General features: G+C 36.3%; 1 protein-coding gene across 5 annotated transcripts; it reads left to right on the plus strand.

The window, feature by feature from the left end:
- Window positions 1-1,052: 1,052 nt before the first annotated feature.
- On the plus strand, window positions 1,053-7,307 carry LOC140037043 (uncharacterized). 5 transcript variants are annotated; one of them, XR_011840890.1, is made up of 8 exons: window positions 1,054-1,702; window positions 2,755-2,818; window positions 3,204-4,226; window positions 4,990-5,139; window positions 5,250-5,972; window positions 6,583-6,685; window positions 6,767-6,839; window positions 6,940-7,104. XR_011840890.1 is itself a non-coding variant. In XM_072080748.1 (8 exons), exons 3-8 carry the CDS (start codon window positions 4,044-4,046, stop codon window positions 7,063-7,065), a joined length of 1,365 nt encoding a protein of 454 aa, XP_071936849.1. In that variant the 5' UTR covers window positions 1,054-1,702; window positions 2,755-2,818; window positions 3,204-4,043; the 3' UTR covers window positions 7,066-7,307. The 5 variants fall into 5 exon arrangements, 4 of the variants coding, with proteins under 4 accessions (XP_071936852.1, XP_071936849.1, XP_071936851.1 ...); XM_072080748.1 differs by having other exon boundaries at window positions 6,576-6,685; window positions 6,940-7,307; XM_072080750.1 differs by having other exon boundaries at window positions 1,056-1,702; window positions 6,576-6,685; window positions 6,923-7,307.
- The last annotated feature ends 10,072 nt before the right edge of the window (window positions 7,308-17,379 follow it).

The raw sequence follows: 17,379 nt of genomic DNA on the forward strand, positions 1-17,379 counted from the left end.
AAAATTTTAAATTATAAGTTAAAACAAATAAATTTCATCTCGATTTCAATTATGTCTAAATCCAATCCAAAAATATCACAATATTTTGAAATTATACAAAATTCACGTCTATGAGAATTTAGATATTGTGAACTTAAATTTTAATTTACGTTTTAGAGATTGCAATTTAAAAAAGGAAGTTTGGAGTTCGAAGGAAGTCAAGAAAATCAAAAATAGAAATGTAAACTTGATAAGAAACAAAAAATGAGATAAAAGTGAATGGTTGTAGCATTAAATAATTTGGGTTAAAAAAATAATTCTTTTTTAACTTTTTTCAATTTAATGGACAAAAACCAAATTAAAAGATGGAAGAAAACATCAATAAATTAAAAATAAAGAAGTTTGATTAAAAAGGGAGTGACAAAAAAAAGAGGATAGAGAGAGAGAGAGTTGAAAATTAAAAAGAAAGAGTCATGAGAGGATGAGATTTTGTAAGAAAAACGGAAAAAAGAAATATAAGTGTTTGCTTTATATAAATAAGTTATAAAAAAAAAACTAATAAAATTTGATGGTGCAACGGTTAATACATTGGTATTCTATTACAAAGGTCTTGAGTTCGAATCTTGATAGCTGCATTTTGCAAAAAAAAAGAGGAAGGTTGAAAACCGGTTCAATAGCGGTTTAATCGCGGTTTTTACGGTTCGACCGGTTCTTGACCGGTTTTCTGATAAAGTCAACTATGGCATTGAACCGGACCGGTGCCACGGCCGGTTCGCGGTTCAACCGGTCGAACCGGCCGGTCCGGTCCGATTTTCAAAAAATTGCGCAACCGTCCGTGCCCCATGTCCTAGAAGGACAGCTCAGCACAAGCATCTCTATCCATATTTTTGGGGCCCAGTTGAGAGAAGGTGACCGGCAAAGCCTATTATCATGAAGGAGCTAAGAGCAAATACTAATATAAATTGGGTTGGGTGGTTAAATAAATTAGTGAATGTGAGAATCCTCACTTTAAAATATAATTTCCCTAAATTACATGCTTTGTCATAAGATTTTAAACTACTCATTATATGCCATGGTATTATATTTTACATGTGTTACAACAATTCCCTTGTATTGGCCCTCACTTTAAAACACAATTTTTTCTTATCTACATGTCTTATTCTAAAACTTAGACCACTTATAATATGCCCTTGCATTATATTTCCTATGTGTTACAACATTTTCATCCATTCCATTTCATTTCCTTTTACTGGAAGTAAAACCTTTTCTTGAGTTGGTTTTAAATAATTCACTACTTGTATTTTACCAAGTGTTCTTTTATTAGTGGTAGGGACTTTACATGAAGGATTAGAGGTGTTAAATAAGTATTGGTACATTTGGAAAGGTTAAAATATCATTAGTCAAAGATTAAGGGAGGATTGGACAAGAATGGAGCCAACTGGCAAAACCTTAGCCATGGATTTTGTTTGACCAAAGGTTAGAAGATAATTTAAACCATCTTGAAGCTTTCTTACCCTTAGGTTGGCCGAACTTCATAGCTCCAAAAAGAAAGAGAGAGAGCTCCATATTCTTGCTTTTTAACCCTAGATGATCAAGAGTAAAAACCAAAAGAGAAAAATCTTGAGTTAGTGAGAAACTTTCCTCCAACCCTAAGTGCTTGATTCAAGCTTGAAACTTTCATTTTGGTGGATTGATTTGGTGGTTTAAGCTTCCTACAAGAAAGGTAAATATTCTTTAAATGATACTTTTATGGTATTTTATTATATACTTTAAGTTTTAATGGCAAACTACAAGTTATTTGGTTGAGATTTGGGGTTAATCTCTTGAATTAAACAAGTAATAGTTGAGTTAGTTAGTATACCTACCAAGTGTTTGATGAAGTGTTTGAACCTTATTCATGGTTGTTTATGAAGTATTTACATGTTTTAAACCTCTTTTGATTTAGATTTAACACTTGATATGTTGTTTAAGTGAAAATCATTTAAGGATAAAGGTTGGATGAATAGAGGAAATGGTGGACTGTTTTCATCTCCTTGGCTGACCGGCTTGAGAAGGAAGGGTTTCTTCTTGATTTTTGTGATTTATTTGCACCTTAATCATGCCTAAGAAACTGGGCTAAAGATTGGTTAAGTTCATGTGTGAATTGGAATGAAATTTGAGCAAGTAAAGTAGTGGCTTGGTCTATATAGTGGACTGGCTTGGTTTTCTTGATGGCTAGGCTGCTATGGTCATTCTTATTCATGTTGATGTATTATATTTTGAACTCCAATGGTCCTTGGTGAACATTTGAGGACTGATTTGGGTGAATTTGGACCAAAACAAATGAAGATAGCACCAAGAACTAATGTAGTTTGGCTTGAGGTTAGGGCTGATCCAGGGTTGGAAAAACAGCCGACTTGTCCGATCTACTGGTACTGCTAGGGGATGAACTAGAGTGTGTAATTGGTACCGTTGGAAAGCCCTTCGAGTCTAGTTTCCAATGCCGCCGATAGCACCATATTCTGACCTTCCTATAGTGAGATATAGCCGTTTTACTGAGACTGCGCGGGCACGACTGTTTTACCCGCGAAGAACATTTTAAGTTTGAATGAAACTTTTCTTTTATCCAACTTTCATGCACTTATTGAACTTGTTTTCTCATGAATTTTTACTGCATTTTGGACCAAATTTGCATGATGAATTGTGTGGCTCTAACCACTCACTTGATCTCTTAATGAACCTACAATTGAGTGAGAAATGAATCTAATTTGTTAACGATTTCACTCGTTGCCCTAGGGTTGGCAAACGAAGGTGGTCGTAACCGAGACACTTGACGTTTGACTACTACATCACTTGACAGGTGAGTGTTCCACTACCTGCTACCTGTTATGTGAAATATCGGAAAACTTGAAATACTTGATTTGCGACTGTTTGAGCCAAACACTGTTTTGATAAAAATGGAGGCGAGCGTGTACTTTATCGCACTCGACCTTCCTTGTTTCCACTGAGGCTCCATATACTGTTATTATGAGATGTGATATCTCTATGTATGACTGTGTTTGAGTTGTTTGGGTGATACCCTATCAACTACTGCTACTGTTTGGGTACCCAACTTCATATGTGAGTCGGTTCTATCGAGCCAGCATGGGATTGGTCGAGAAGGCCGATAAACCTTGGGGACTGTTTACTGAACACTGAAAATCGGTATACTCGAGTATTACCAAACTACTGTTTATGGTGTGCAGACCCGGTAGGGAGTTGACTGGTGGACGGAGAACGATGAAAGTAGTGTTCTACGGACGTTATATTCTATGAAGACAAATGTTGACGGAGAGTCAACGGATGCGGTTATGATCAAGCTCAAGTGGTTTCTGGCTTTTGAAAGCCGCTTGTATCCTTGAATTGAACTGTGATTAAATTCTTATCATACTGTACAGTCTCTACTTGTTTATATTATGATCTCTACTTGATCATATTGTGCCCTTATTTGGCTATGTGCTTACTTGTTTACTTGGAACTTCACTGGGTTTTAACTCATCTCATTCCCTTTATTTTCCTTAATAGATCGGGAATGGATTTGATCAAGAGCTTTCTTAGCTTTATTTTGCTTTAAACTTGTATTTGGAGATTTGTAACTTTTGTTTGAGAAGACTTGTAAGTTTGAATTCAGAAATTCGACTTATGCTATGTAAATTAAGTGTGGAGTGATAAGTTGACATTTAGCTATATATACTAAGCTTTGGATAGTTGGCGTAGTGATTATGTTTCAATTAGGGTTACACTCCCTTGCTTGGGAGGTAATTCATCAATTTCATTTGAGTTGATAGTTCTTTGATCGATCGAGCCCTAGCTAGAGTTGAGCAGGCAATTCGCTGACACTCTAGGTTTCGCCCTAAGAAGAGGTGGGACTGTCACAGTGAAACTATAGATGCTATACTGGAATAACAATAATAGCAAAAGACCCCATAAATACCAAAAGATTGTAGGGTTTTAGTCAACTTTCCAAAGCAGAGTATGCGGCACCGTCTCAATGAATGAGGGTGCAAAACGGAATGTTGCTTCTAGATTGATTTGAACAAAGGGAAATGAGTTCTGAAAGACCAAGTTTGTCATTTGTGAATTTGTTATCATCAGAAGCGGAGGAAACAGAAGGTGGGATAAAAAATTTTCACCATGCAAGCTCTACAGGACCCAATCGCGATGAAGAGAAAAACACAACAATGGCTTCAGAAGATGTCTTGCCAAAATATCAAGCATGTGTAGCAAAGGTATAAAGTATACTTGTAATGTGATATGAGTGGAAGTATTTAAGACATTAATTAACGATGGCAATAAATGTAACTTGAATCTCACAAGCAAGTTGGAGGAGCAGTACGTCAACAAAAACAATTAGGGAAGTGATTGATAATCTGAACAGTGAACATAGGATAGCGGTGACCAAATTGGGATTTGGTTCTTTGCTAAACTTGCAAGCTTTGCATGAAGATGGGCAGTGGCTGGTTAATAATTTTAATTGCGAACGCCGTACTCTCGATATCCATGGGTGTTGCATCAAAGTTATGACAGAGGATGTAGAGCATGTGTTGGGATTGTCAGCAAATGGTGTCAACATTGCAACCTTAGAGAAAGATTGGTATACAAATGATCTGTTGGAACAAGAACTTCACATAATAGTTAAAGATGGAGAAGTTGTCTTGGCTGACCTGAAAAAAAATCTCTTTTTTATGCAAACTTGAGGGGTGGAGTTCAAAGTGAAGTTCGTACTTCTTGTAATAGGCAAAATTTTGGCTCCTATAAGTGATTTTCTGGTGAAAAGGACCTTCATTTCTTTTTTGCACGAGGTAGAGCTAATAGAGCATATGAATTGGGCTAAGTTCGTTCTTGATGAATTGGTAATTGGAATAAGAAATGCCCAAATGATGAAAGATGAGCAAGTGGATGGTTTTGTTGTCTTTTTTATGGTAAGGAGTCACTTAAATTGCAATTGTAAAATTAGCTTTGGTTTATGTCCAACTTGTTACATAAATGCAGCTATTCTACATGGAGCACTTCTCCATTCATGGCGATGCATATATCCCCTTGCATATCCGTGCAAAACCTTGGGTACAATTCTGGGGCATTGATAGACTGCAAAGAAGGATCAGTAGACTAAAACACCTTGGTGTCATGGATGGAATAGAGGTAAATTTTTTTTTTGCACAAAATTTTGGTGGTTGGATTTTTTCCTTTATTTCATTTTGTTACTAGAAATAGGCATATAAATAAACGATAATTATAGACATTCATTACAGGTTGAGGTAATTGTGGATGATTCTGTTTGGTACACTGCTCAGCATGGGAAAGAAAGTCAAAACTGTAACCTTGGAAAAAGGATGAACGAAGTTGAAGATTCCACCAGGGAGTTGAAAGAGGAATACAAAGAAATTCGGGATTCAATGTGTAGCATGGCACAGTCGTTGAAGACAATGCAAGATGCAATAGTCGGTGAGATGAAAAGATTTATAGAAAGAGCTGGGGACAAAGAAGCGATTGCAATTAGTTTAGGGGAAGGGAATGGAAATGCTGTTAACAGCAAAAATGGCATGTGCAAGAACTATTTAAGGAAGTACAAGCCAAAATGCAACCCTGTTTGTTTTAAAGAGCCTATTGCATGGAATATATTCCCTCAAACAGAAAACCAAGAAAATGATCTAACATCCAAATTTGTTGAATATGAGAGGGATACTTCCATAGATGTGACTTCTCCAGTGAAGGTGGACAATGTGGAGGTAGTAGCTGAAAAGGAAGCCTCACTTAGGGTGTCTTCAATGGATGACAAACTGCCTAGAAAAACTTGCATCAATAAGGCTCTTGGACTTGCAAATCCAGACTCAGAGATGTCTTCCACAGGGTCTGTGAAGGCCAGGCTATTAAGTATGACTAGTCAGGGGGTTGTACCAAAGCATAAAATTCAAATCTCCCCAGCGAGCAAGAGACTTTTCAAGAAGAAGAATGCTTCTCCAAAGCCTAAAAAGGTAGCTTTTGCAGTGTGTCTTTGACTCGAACAAAGGTTACCTGCATAATTACCGGTGATAGTTTAAGGTGATTAGAATTATACTAAAGTTTCAATTTCAACAGGCTCGATGCTGTAAGAAAAGGAAGCAACCATGCAATGGCGATAATCCAGATTGTCGAATCGAAATAGTACATAAATACTTATAAAAATGATTTGCATGTTACTGTTTGATATTTATGTCTAAACAAGTGGCTAACCATACTTATTATAGGGAGATAATAGTACTAGAGATGGGGAATTACCACCGAAAACACGTGCGAGACTAATTGATCTGCTTTTTGATAACAAATTGCCAAGATAGTAAGTTTGACTTTTGGTTAACTTGTGTTAGATTTGTTTACCCATGAACTGGAACTAGGAACACTGGTACTTATGTATTATAGACATAATTAGCCGTCAGGTTTTCATTTGCGACTCTGTACCCGATAGCGATGCTATTAACAAATAAAGGGAGAATAATGGCAAGATTGTTGTGAGTGACAACTAGGTGCTTAATCTTGTTACATTTCCTGTAACTAGAACTAACTTGATTGATGTCTACCAATTAATGATATTTGAGCAGTGTGCAGCAATTGAAGAGGCACTGTCATATGGAGTTGGCCGTGGACATAAAGGAGATATGAACAACTACAAATTTACTAGGCCTGAAAATTGTCCCAAACAGGGCAATGGGTAAGAGTTATTGTTACTTTACCATAAGACGAATTTATGTAATGTGACTTGATCTAGAATGCTATTTTTTTCCTTATTCAGCAATGATTGCGGGGTTTACATTGCAAAATTCATGGAACACTGTGGTGATGTTAAGTCTAGCTTCAAGTTACATGTAAGCTAACTAAGGAATGAGCAATTTGATTTATTTGTTCTCTTTATCTATATTTTACTATTGCATTCAACTACGAATGAAAGGTGATGCATGTTAAAAGGTGACAAGTTTGGATCATCTGAGGATTGCATTCGACCTTTTCCTGGACTTAGGCAATGAAGTTCGACACCTCTGCATGTATGATTTCTGCCGGATTGGAGAACTTGTTCGGATGATTACGTTGTAAACTCATGTGGAGCTCAAAAAGCTGCAAGATTTTAGAAAATTAATTGTACATGTTTTTTGCCGTGATATTAGATGGGCATGATGAGTAACTATATCTTTGTTGGTGGCTTGTTATTGGTCTTTTGTAATTTGATTGGTCAGGCCGTTATTGGTCTTTTGTAATTTGGATGACTACGTTATCGGTCTTTTGTAATTTGGTGGCTTACACATTCTATCAAATTAATGACACACAAATTAATGACAGTAAGTTGATATTTATTTACATTAAATTGTTTTTTTTTAAACTAAGCAACTAATAATATCTAAAATATCACAATCAAAATTCTGTTATGATCAAAGTTACTGCAGGCAGCACCATTAAAAACGAGAGTGACGGTTACTGCAAAAATTGACTTGTATTTTGCTCTTATCACAGTACAAAGCTTTACAGCCTTCTTCTCCTTCTACCACCAATCATCGAGTGCTATCAGTAACATGAATAAAGGTGTCATTGAATGAAGCAAAAATGTTGGCAACCCCAAAAACTTGCTCTCCGTCCCTCACAGCAGGGCCGAGGGTCACGTTCTCTTCCTTTGGCTCTCTTGTCCAGAAAAGACGACATGATGTTAACTGCAACACACTTTGATGCGAACGAGCAAGAGGCCCATGGTGTTCAAGTAGACCCCGTGAAAGTCCCTCAAGACACAGTGACACGAGCACGAGGTAAGAGATTCAAGGAGTCGCTTCAAGCCTTAGTTCATGCCGTCCAAGCTCAAGAGAAACCGCCCATTGAAGGAATCAACATGGAAGACAGCGTGTTCCCCTACGGTCTAGGCTTTTGCTTCCGCACTCATATCACACTTCCTTATCTAGAAGACGTTCTCTTCCTTTGGCTCCCTCAAGAGTAATGATTTCAACCCCACTTCCTTTAATCGCAACACATTTCAAATTTGAAGTTACAAATGCATTGATATCTGGGTTGCACTTTGAATTTGAAGTCACAATTGTATGCAATGTTCGAGCTTTGCGCCAATCGGTGCTAAAAGTGATATATCAACTTTTGTGTACAATCCTATTTACCAAAGCCTGACCTGCAATAATGACATTTGGGAGCAAGAGGCATGTTATACACCAAAATTGTGGGATTCAAATGAGTTTTTTTTTTATACAGCTGTTATCATTTAGCCATTAAAAAATATTTCATTATACACCAAACAAACAACTAAATAAATATTTCTAATTCAAATAGGCTATAGGTGCAGCTGCATATTATAGATCACAAATAAATGAAAGTTTGGAGTCCGGATCTATTAAGGTAGTTGCAAGGAGTCCATCCAATTCATCTTTATCACGCAACATCGCTTCACATATAATGGCCGGAAAAAAGTACTACGTTATTTTCTCCGACAGGAGAACCGGTGTGATGCAAACTTGGGTTGAATGTCAAGCTGCCACGAACAGGTACAGCGGAGCAGTTTTTCAATCCTATAGATCATTCCTGGAGGCAGATGCGGCATGGAGGGCTTATACCGGCCATACCTCAACAATTACCCCAAATGTCCGTCAGCCCACTGATCTTCCTGTTGTGCCACCATTTGCAAACACACCACAACATAGCTATCCTAATGCCCCACTAGGTCCCTCCATAAATTGGCCTTCATCTTCAGCCATCACTCACTGCTCAACAACTGCATCGGCAAGATCTCTGACTAGCAGTGTGAAGGGAAGAACCTCGAAGCCCGCTTCTATCTGTCTCAACTGCCTCATCAGTCTCATAGTCCTCATAAGTCTTATCTATCTCATTTATCTCTTCCGCAAACAAGAGGAACCATCACCAATGTCTCTATCATCCAGATTCGATGCCCCTAAATGTGATTCGAAATAGCTCCATGGTCAAATGGGCTTGAAGATCAAATGTGGCTAAACATTCAGTTGTAAAAGAGTAAAACTAAGGCTAGCAGTATGGTTAGCTTAACATACCACATGTTTTTCTGGTAAAGAAATCTGGAAATCCCAACGCACTAGATGACTCCTCTGCTTGATGGAATGCTCCTCTCACCTTGTTCATGATTTTAATTATTATGTGATTTGTCTGCAAAATGTTAATCAAAAGCTGCGTATTATCTATGTATATATATATGTGTTCTGATGATTGGGAGGAAACCAAACTAAAGGCACCAACAGCGTAAAATGAAAATTTTAGCGAAATGGCGCCATATAATTGGTAGTCAAATTTTCAATTGAATGGACAGATTTTCAAATTTTCATTCACCACGCACCAACTAATTTTTGAATTTTCTTTCAAAATTTTAAATTCTCATAGCCGGCCTACTATTGTATGCAAGTAATGTCAATAGATGTATGCTACAAACATATAATTAAATAGTGTTAAGGGGCCCTAATTAAAATTGAGTTGCATGATTTACCATGTTGCAACGTCCTAATCGAAATTGATAAATTACTAAATTAGTATAGATAAACTATCATAATGCACAATCGATATAGTTGATAGTTAGATTATGGTAAATAAAATTAGTCAGTGACATTCAAGTCCAAAAAAGTTGAAATTGAGAATTGCAAAGATTTTTTTTTAAAAAAAAAACATATAATCTAGCTAAAAATTGATCTGAACATGTCGGACATATGTTCAATCATTAAAATTATTAAATTTAACAGAATTACAAAAAAAATATATTATGCTATCTAAATTGTAGATGTGCAAGGGAATATATAGTTGAGTTATTGTCAATCAAGAATCTTAAGGGGCCCTAATTAAAATTGACTTGCATGATTTACCATGTTGCAACGTCCTAATCAGAATAGATAAATTACTAAATTAGTATAGATAAACTATCATAATGCACAATCGATATAGTTGACAGTTAGATTATGGTAAATAAAAATAGTCAGTGACATTCAAGAGGTTACAAGTTGAAATTGAGAATTGCATATTTTTTTTTGGAAAAAAAATATATAATTTTTTGACATATAATCTTGCTAAAAATCGATCTGAACGAGTCAGACATTTATTAGATCTAAAAACTTATTAAATTTAACAGAATTACAAAGAAAAATAGATTATGCACTGTAAATTGAAGATGTGCGAGGGAATATATAGTTGCGAGGGAATATATAGTTGAGTTATTGTCAATCAAGAATCTTAAGGGGCCCTAATTAAAATTGACTTGCATGATTTACCATGTTGCAACGTTGTAATTGGAATAGATAAATGACTAAATTAGTATATATAAACCATCATAAAGCACAATCGATATAGTTGACACTTATATTGTCAATCAAGAATCTTAAATTGCCCTAATTAAATTTGAAATCGGGAAATTGCTATGTTGCAATGTCTAACTTAGGGGTGAGCAAATTCGGTACATATCGAATTCATAACGGAATTCATATTATGAATTTGGTAATTTGAAATCGGCTATTTGGTAATTTGGTACAAAATTGGTACGTACCACATTCGGTAAAATGAAATAGGGTACCACATTACCGCATTCGAATACCAAATTAGTTTATAAAATTCGGTTCATATATAGATAAATGCTATTTAGTATTAGTATATACTACTAATATAGTATTATATTATATAGGTAAATGCTATTAATAAAAGTTAGTATACGATATTATCATGTACTTATAATAATAATAATATATAATAATGTACACCATCCAATTTTAGCCTATGGTTGTATAGTCTACGGTTTATTATTACTAATCATTGTATAGTCTAAGGTTTATTCTAGTTTAAATTAATCACTTTTTATGTGTTCCTTAAATCATAGACTAAGGATTCTAGGTATAAGTGATCAAATAAATGCCAGTTAAATTAAACCACAAAATGATTAGAACATATGTAATGTGTTAAATTATGAATAAATTTGGGGATTCACATCAGTAATAATTTTTTAAAAAATCAATTTTTTTTATAAATGAATTCGGTTAACCGAATTCATTACCATTTCTGAATTCGAAATCGGTAGCCTAATTAAAATTCGGTTATAACCAATTCGAAATTGAAATGGTTTCTATAAGTCAAATAACCGAATTCACCGAATTCAACTAATCAGATTACCGAATTTGTACCGTTTCCTCACCCCTAGAATCAATTGGAATTCCAATTGATTAAATTGATCAATTTGTATAGAGGAAACCGTAAATAGACGATGGGTTGAATTGAACTTATGGGGTTGACAGTCAGAAGATCTTCAAATCTTAAAAGAACTGAATTGCTAACTTGTCTAATAAATGATAATAATTTCCAGTGATTTCAATTGATTGGAGACCTTGGGCAAGTATCATGGAATTGGAAAGCAATTTAATGAAATTACAGGACAAGTAAAAAAGAGGTTACTTGCTTGCCAAATAAATGATATGCCTTTCCCTTGTTTCAAAACCCGAAGTCTATTCAAAATAAATACACAATGTTTATGAAGGGGAGTAAAAACCCAACAACCACTATATGTGTAGCTTGAAACGTATGATTTCTATGGAATATATAAATAGTGTTCCATGTATGAGCAATTGGCAACCACGACAATGAGCTTGTGAGTGGGAGAAGAGCAGGTTGATCCAGAAAGGAAGGTGGATTCCAAGAAGGTAACTCTATTCTGAATCTTAATTTTTTTTTTTGACATTTTGTTCCTTGTGGCTTGTTCATGTTTCCCTGTGTACTATTTGAACAGATACTTCAAGAAATAAAATTGGGGCTATTGGATAGATAAATATTTTACCTTCAAAAAAAAGAATAGACAAATATTTTACGTTCAAAAAAAACAGAATAGACAATATTATACCTCAAAAAAAAAAAGAATAGACAAATATTTCACTACGAAGAATCCAAAATGAGCCAACCATGAATCATGGCGGGCCTGAAACTGTATTAGGAGATTGGTAGTGGACTATGTTTTTGGGCCGACTAAACTACTTCTTATAAGCCAAGGAAAATACACTAGTTTCCCTTTAAATACACTTCAAATTTTTTGTTTACACGTTAGCAGAATGTTTTGTATTCTTTTGCATGCAAACTTAGCAAACACATTGATGGGGTTTCTGGTTGGATGCATTTTGAAAACAATGGCTTTCAAAACATGTATAATAGTCTGTAATGAGCACCCCTTAACATAAGATAGGACCTGTGGTGTTGAGTATAGTGCAAACATACGATGCAATCTGCTAATGATCCGAACGGAAAATGACCAGTGCAAGATTCGTGGAAAGATTTGACCATATGGGACGCCACTGATGAATTTGAAATATCAGAAGCTGAAGAGGGAACACAAGGAATGTTTGTTAGAGGACAGCTCCATGAAGGAGTGCAAGACTTCAACTATGAGGACTTAGATGAACGAGATGTGATGACAATGAAGTTCAATACAGAAAACGAAGCTGAAGCCTTCTACGTGATGCTTGGTCGAGCAACAGGATTCAGTGTCCGCAAGAGTTATAAACTAAAGGACCCCGAAACCGGTTGGGTCAGATATAGGCAATGGGTGTGTAGTAGGCAAGGGCTCCGGGATAAGAAACACATACAAAGAAAGGATCGGCAAAGAGAGCCAAAGGCGGTCACAAGAGTTGATTGTAAGGCATATTTCAAAGTAAGGCTTTCAGTTGAGGAGGACAAGCACGTGGTCAGTAATATTGTAATGCGTCACAACCACAAACTAGCAAGCCCAACAAGTACGAAGTTCCTAAAATCCCACCGCCACATCTCAGAAGCCGACTATGCTCAAGCGCATGTTCTTCGTCGTGTTGGAATGAAGACAAGTCAGATTATGAAGTTGTTCGTGCTTCAATGCGGTGGGTATAACAATGTTCCTTTCACTATCAAGGACCTATATAATAAGATGAATTCAGAAAGGATGGAAGAGATCGCGGATGGCGACGCAGAAGGGGCCTTTGCATACCTATTTGGTAAGAAAGATGTAGACCTGAACTTGTATTTCAATTTCACAGTTGATAGTGAAAGGAGACTATCAAGGTTGTTCTGGAGCGATTCCAGGTCACGTGAGGACTACAGATGCTTTGGCGATGTTATTGTATTTGACAGCACCTATAATACAAACAAATATTTGCACCCTCTTGTGGTCATGTGCGGCATCAACAATCACTTCTCCACATCCATATTTGCATGCTCGACTGTACGCGAGGAAGACGAAGGGGCATATGAATGGGTCCTTAACACTTTCTTGGAGGCGATGGATGGGAAAAAACCCATATCGGTCATGACTGATGGCGCTCCACAAATGAGAAAAGCTATAAAAAAATGTCTCCCCAACACGAAGCACAGATTGTGCTGCTGGCATTTGAACCAAAACCTTAACTCACATGTAGGTAACAAGGATTTCAGAGTGGGATTTAAAGATTGTATGTACAACAACTGTTCTATAGACAAATTTGAAGCAAAGTGGGCCAAACTGGTATGTTCGTTCAATATGGAGAACAATCACTGGGTTAAGCAAATGTATAGAAAGAGGAAGCGCTGGGCACTAGCATACTTGAGGGGCTATTTTTTCGGTGGCATGCGAAGTACACAGAGGTGCGAGAGGATGCACGCTATGTTGAAGATATACCTTCATAGGGAGTTAAGGCTATTTGAGACTCTTAGAGCTTTCGATTTGGCAAATGCATGGCTTCGCCATGAAGAGGCAAGAATGAATGTTGAGACAAAGCACACTAGTCTACTACCAGCAACCGAGACCCACTACTTGGAGCAGCATGCAGTAGAAGTTTTCACTCGAAGGATCTTTCTCAAGGTTAGAGCTGAGATGAGGAGCCAAGGGTTATACTTCAGATATAATGCCATGGACGATGGAGTCCAATGCATTCATTTTATTTCCCATTCCTATTCAAATAGGGAGTTGAGGGTTTTATACAATAGAACTTCTGGCATAATGAGTTGTTCATGCCTGCAAATGGAGACCGTAAGACTTCCTTGTAGTCACATGTTTAGGATAATGGTGATAGAAGGAATGAAGAAAATTCCACCTAATTGCATTATGCAAAGCTGGACTAGAGATGCAAGACTTGGGAGAAGTGGCAGTCTACAAGAAAGATCAGAGGTCACTAATGTTAATGAAATGGCAAGGTATGCTCGTTTGTCTAGTGGTTGCAATACTATGTGCTACTATGGGGCAAAGACTACTACTGGATACACTCAATTATTGAATGTAATAGATATACAAACTGCCGAAATGAAAACCCTATCCTTAGAAGAATCCACTGCTACGGGCAGCTCATCACAAGCGCATAGAAAGGGAGATGCATCTGGTAAAGTGGGTATCGGTGATCCTCATGCAAACAGGCTGAGGGGTGATCAGAGAACTTAAGGAAAAGAAAGACACGTCCGCAACAAATGTGGAAATTGCGGGTTAGTTTTAACAGTTGTTATAAGTTTTCGACTTTTCATATTTTGTAGTTTCTATGGCATGTTCATATTTTTGAGTTGCTTCTATGGCGTGTTTTTTTGGTGGTTTCATGTATATTCTAACTTTTTGTGGCAGTGGAAGGGAAGGCCATAATAAGAGAACTTGTCCCCTCCATATAGAAAATCCCAACGACGACTTGTCTCACGCTCTAGGCCTGTCTCGAGACATCTTTGAGGATAATACAAGCGCTGCTTGGGTGAGAGGGGGAATGAACATGCATTTTAACTCGGACAATGACTGGGATCAACTGGACCATCAGGTGGGTTGTGCAATTTGTCTTTCTAGAAAATGTTTTTTTTTGTTTTTTTGGATACTATATTGTAAGGTGGCTATAAAATGTTATTTTTAATGTTTTTAATCATCACGGTGGATTTGTTTATGCTCTTTAATGTTAGTTGCATGATGTTGGAGTAAAGCAGGGGTTGGAGCCAATTCACGGATTCCAACAATCGGTGGACAATACGAATTATACGTGGCTGAACGATGGTAATCTTTCTAATTACCAACTAGTAGATGACGAGGAGGAGGAAGACATTGACTTAAATAGGGATATCATGTATCCAGCTTGGTGAAGGGATGTAATAGTATTTGATGTTTGTCTTTTAAACAATATGTTGGGTTTCATCTTTTTACTTTATCATCAATTGCATTTTTTGCTTGCTTGTTTTAATGGATTTGCTATCATTAGATAATCCTATCACAACAAAATCTTTTAATTCACCACTTACTTTTAAGTGTAAATTTTGATTTTTACTATGGTTTGATTATCCTTATCATTAGATCATTTTAATATTTAAAAATTCTCAAATTTTGACACTAATTTACTGGTCAAATTTGTGATTTATAGTTTGTCATGTCCAGTACAACTAGTTGCAGAGTTAGAATTTAAATTCATAACCATCTAGTTATTTCAATAGTTCAAACGTTCAATCTTTGAAACTTTTGTATTATGTGATTTATGTTTATGATTATTTTATCTACAATCTCAATTCTAGTTTCTTGGTGTATTATGTTAATTATATTTATGATTACTCATCTACAAATTTGATATCGATTTGAAAGTCACCATGTCACGTATAAGATTACTTATCTAATTTCTAAATTAAAATTAAAATCTACCAGGTCAATTATGTTACGATTCTGGTTTTTTGTAACACTATGTTAATTATGTTTCTAATTATTCATCTACAATTTTGATTCCAATTAAAAAATCACTATCTATGAGGACTTAGTTAGAGGGATCGTTGTTAGTATAAACTTTTTAATATCATTTTCTAAGCTTTCAATTTTATCCTTAGGGAAAAACTTTTAACTTTTGCTCTAATTGCTTAATCACATTTTGCCAATATAACTACCCTAAGTATTGTAATTACCAAATTACTATAACCTTATGAACCAAAATTCTTCAATAAATTATTGTGAAAAATAAAATTTTATAAAATTATTCCTTTTAATTATTTATGTATATAATTACTCATCTACGCAAACCAACAATTAAATTTAATCCTTAAGATTGGAGTACACATAAATACATTTATGGGCTTTTAACTTACCAAAATTGCCCTTCAAAATTTGTCCTTCATCAATTTGGCCTGGGACCTGCTCCCCAGCTGATGCCAATTTTTGGGTGTAAACAAGTGCCCATAAATTGTTGAGGGGCTTACATTTTATTTTTCGTTGAAATAGAAAGGGACCACATAATCAACCGCTTCTACCCGGTATCCAGTAGCTCATTTAATGGCTACATCTTTCCCGACCCCACAATGATGTCTTGGCCAAATTTCGTTTGCTCTTCCCACCATGCACAGATGAGTCAGCTTTCCACTATAGACGGAACCCTAGGTTGGTGATCGTGATTTTCAAATTCTGAGTAACAAAACAAAAAAATAAATAAAAGTAAATTTTAAATTAGTCTTACATAATTAGCTTTTGGAGTCAAATAATTAATGCTTTTTAACCTTTTCATCCTTTTCCACATTCTTTCAATCCGTGCAGATTTAAACTCTAAGAATCCTCTCCTGATAATACTTAAACATTACACACCATAACTTGATCGGCCAGATAAGAGAGTACATGAGTAAGGATTGAGAATGCAGGCTAAAGCATATATGGCATGAAGGAAATCAATGCATCGACTGGTTGGTTAAGAGCAACATAAGCAATGAACCAAGATTGCACGTGGTTAGGTAATCTCCAATTGAACTTGGAGAATTACTTGGAGCAGTTGGAGCTGACATATTAGGGGTTGCTACTCCACGTTTGATATCTGTTTAGAGGATAAACCTCACCTCTTTTGTAGAAAAAAAAAATTACATATGACTATAAAATTAGGGCAAATTACATTTTATCCCTTTGTGGTTTTCGCAAAAACCACATAACCCCCCTATGATTGTAAAAGCTATACATAAACCCTCTGTGATTTGGGTTGAAGTGTCAAATAGACGAAAAACACCCATCGTGACGATTCGTGTCTTACATGCACTTGTACTACTGGTAGCAGTAAGAAACGTTCCCATATTACCCTTGACCACTTTAACGGATCCAATAAAGCCTAGATCTGTGCTCCTTATCTCTTTCAATGATGGTAATGGATATGGCTCTGCAGACGGTAATGGTGGTGGTTATGGGGCTGGAAGCGGAGGCAGCAATGACGACAGTGGATTTGGCTCTGTAGGTGGTAATGGTGGTAGGTCGGATCAGGTGGAGGTGGTGGTCCAGGCGGTAAATATGGTTTAGATGGCGGCGGTAATGGTGATGGATGGAATGGTGGTAGCTATGGTCCTGGTGCAAGCAGTAGGGGTATGCATCGAATTCGAAATCGGTAAATCAGAAGTTTGAAATCGAAATTTTTCGAAATTTGGACATGGATTTTCTCACCGATTTCGAATTCGAAATGG

This window comes from Coffea arabica, chromosome 2e (genome assembly GCF_036785885.1).
Source record: "Coffea arabica cultivar ET-39 chromosome 2e, Coffea Arabica ET-39 HiFi, whole genome shotgun sequence".
Classification (NCBI taxonomy): Eukaryota; Viridiplantae; Streptophyta; class Magnoliopsida; order Gentianales; family Rubiaceae; genus Coffea; species Coffea arabica.

What these genes read in the sequence shown, in the direction of transcription:
- LOC140037043 (XM_072080748.1), top strand. Translation starts at nt 4,044, where the DNA reads ATGAGTTCTGAAAGACCAAGTTTGTCATTTGTGAATTTGTTATCATCA. An exon ending in GTGTCATGGATGGAATAGAG is followed by an intron (nt 5,140 to 5,249) that starts GTAAATTTTTTT and finishes CATTCATTACAG; the next exon opens with GTTGAGGTAATTGTGGATGA. An exon ending in AGTCTAGCTTCAAGTTACAT is followed by an intron (nt 6,840 to 6,939) that starts GTAAGCTAACTA and finishes GCATGTTAAAAG; the next exon opens with GTGACAAGTTTGGATCATCT.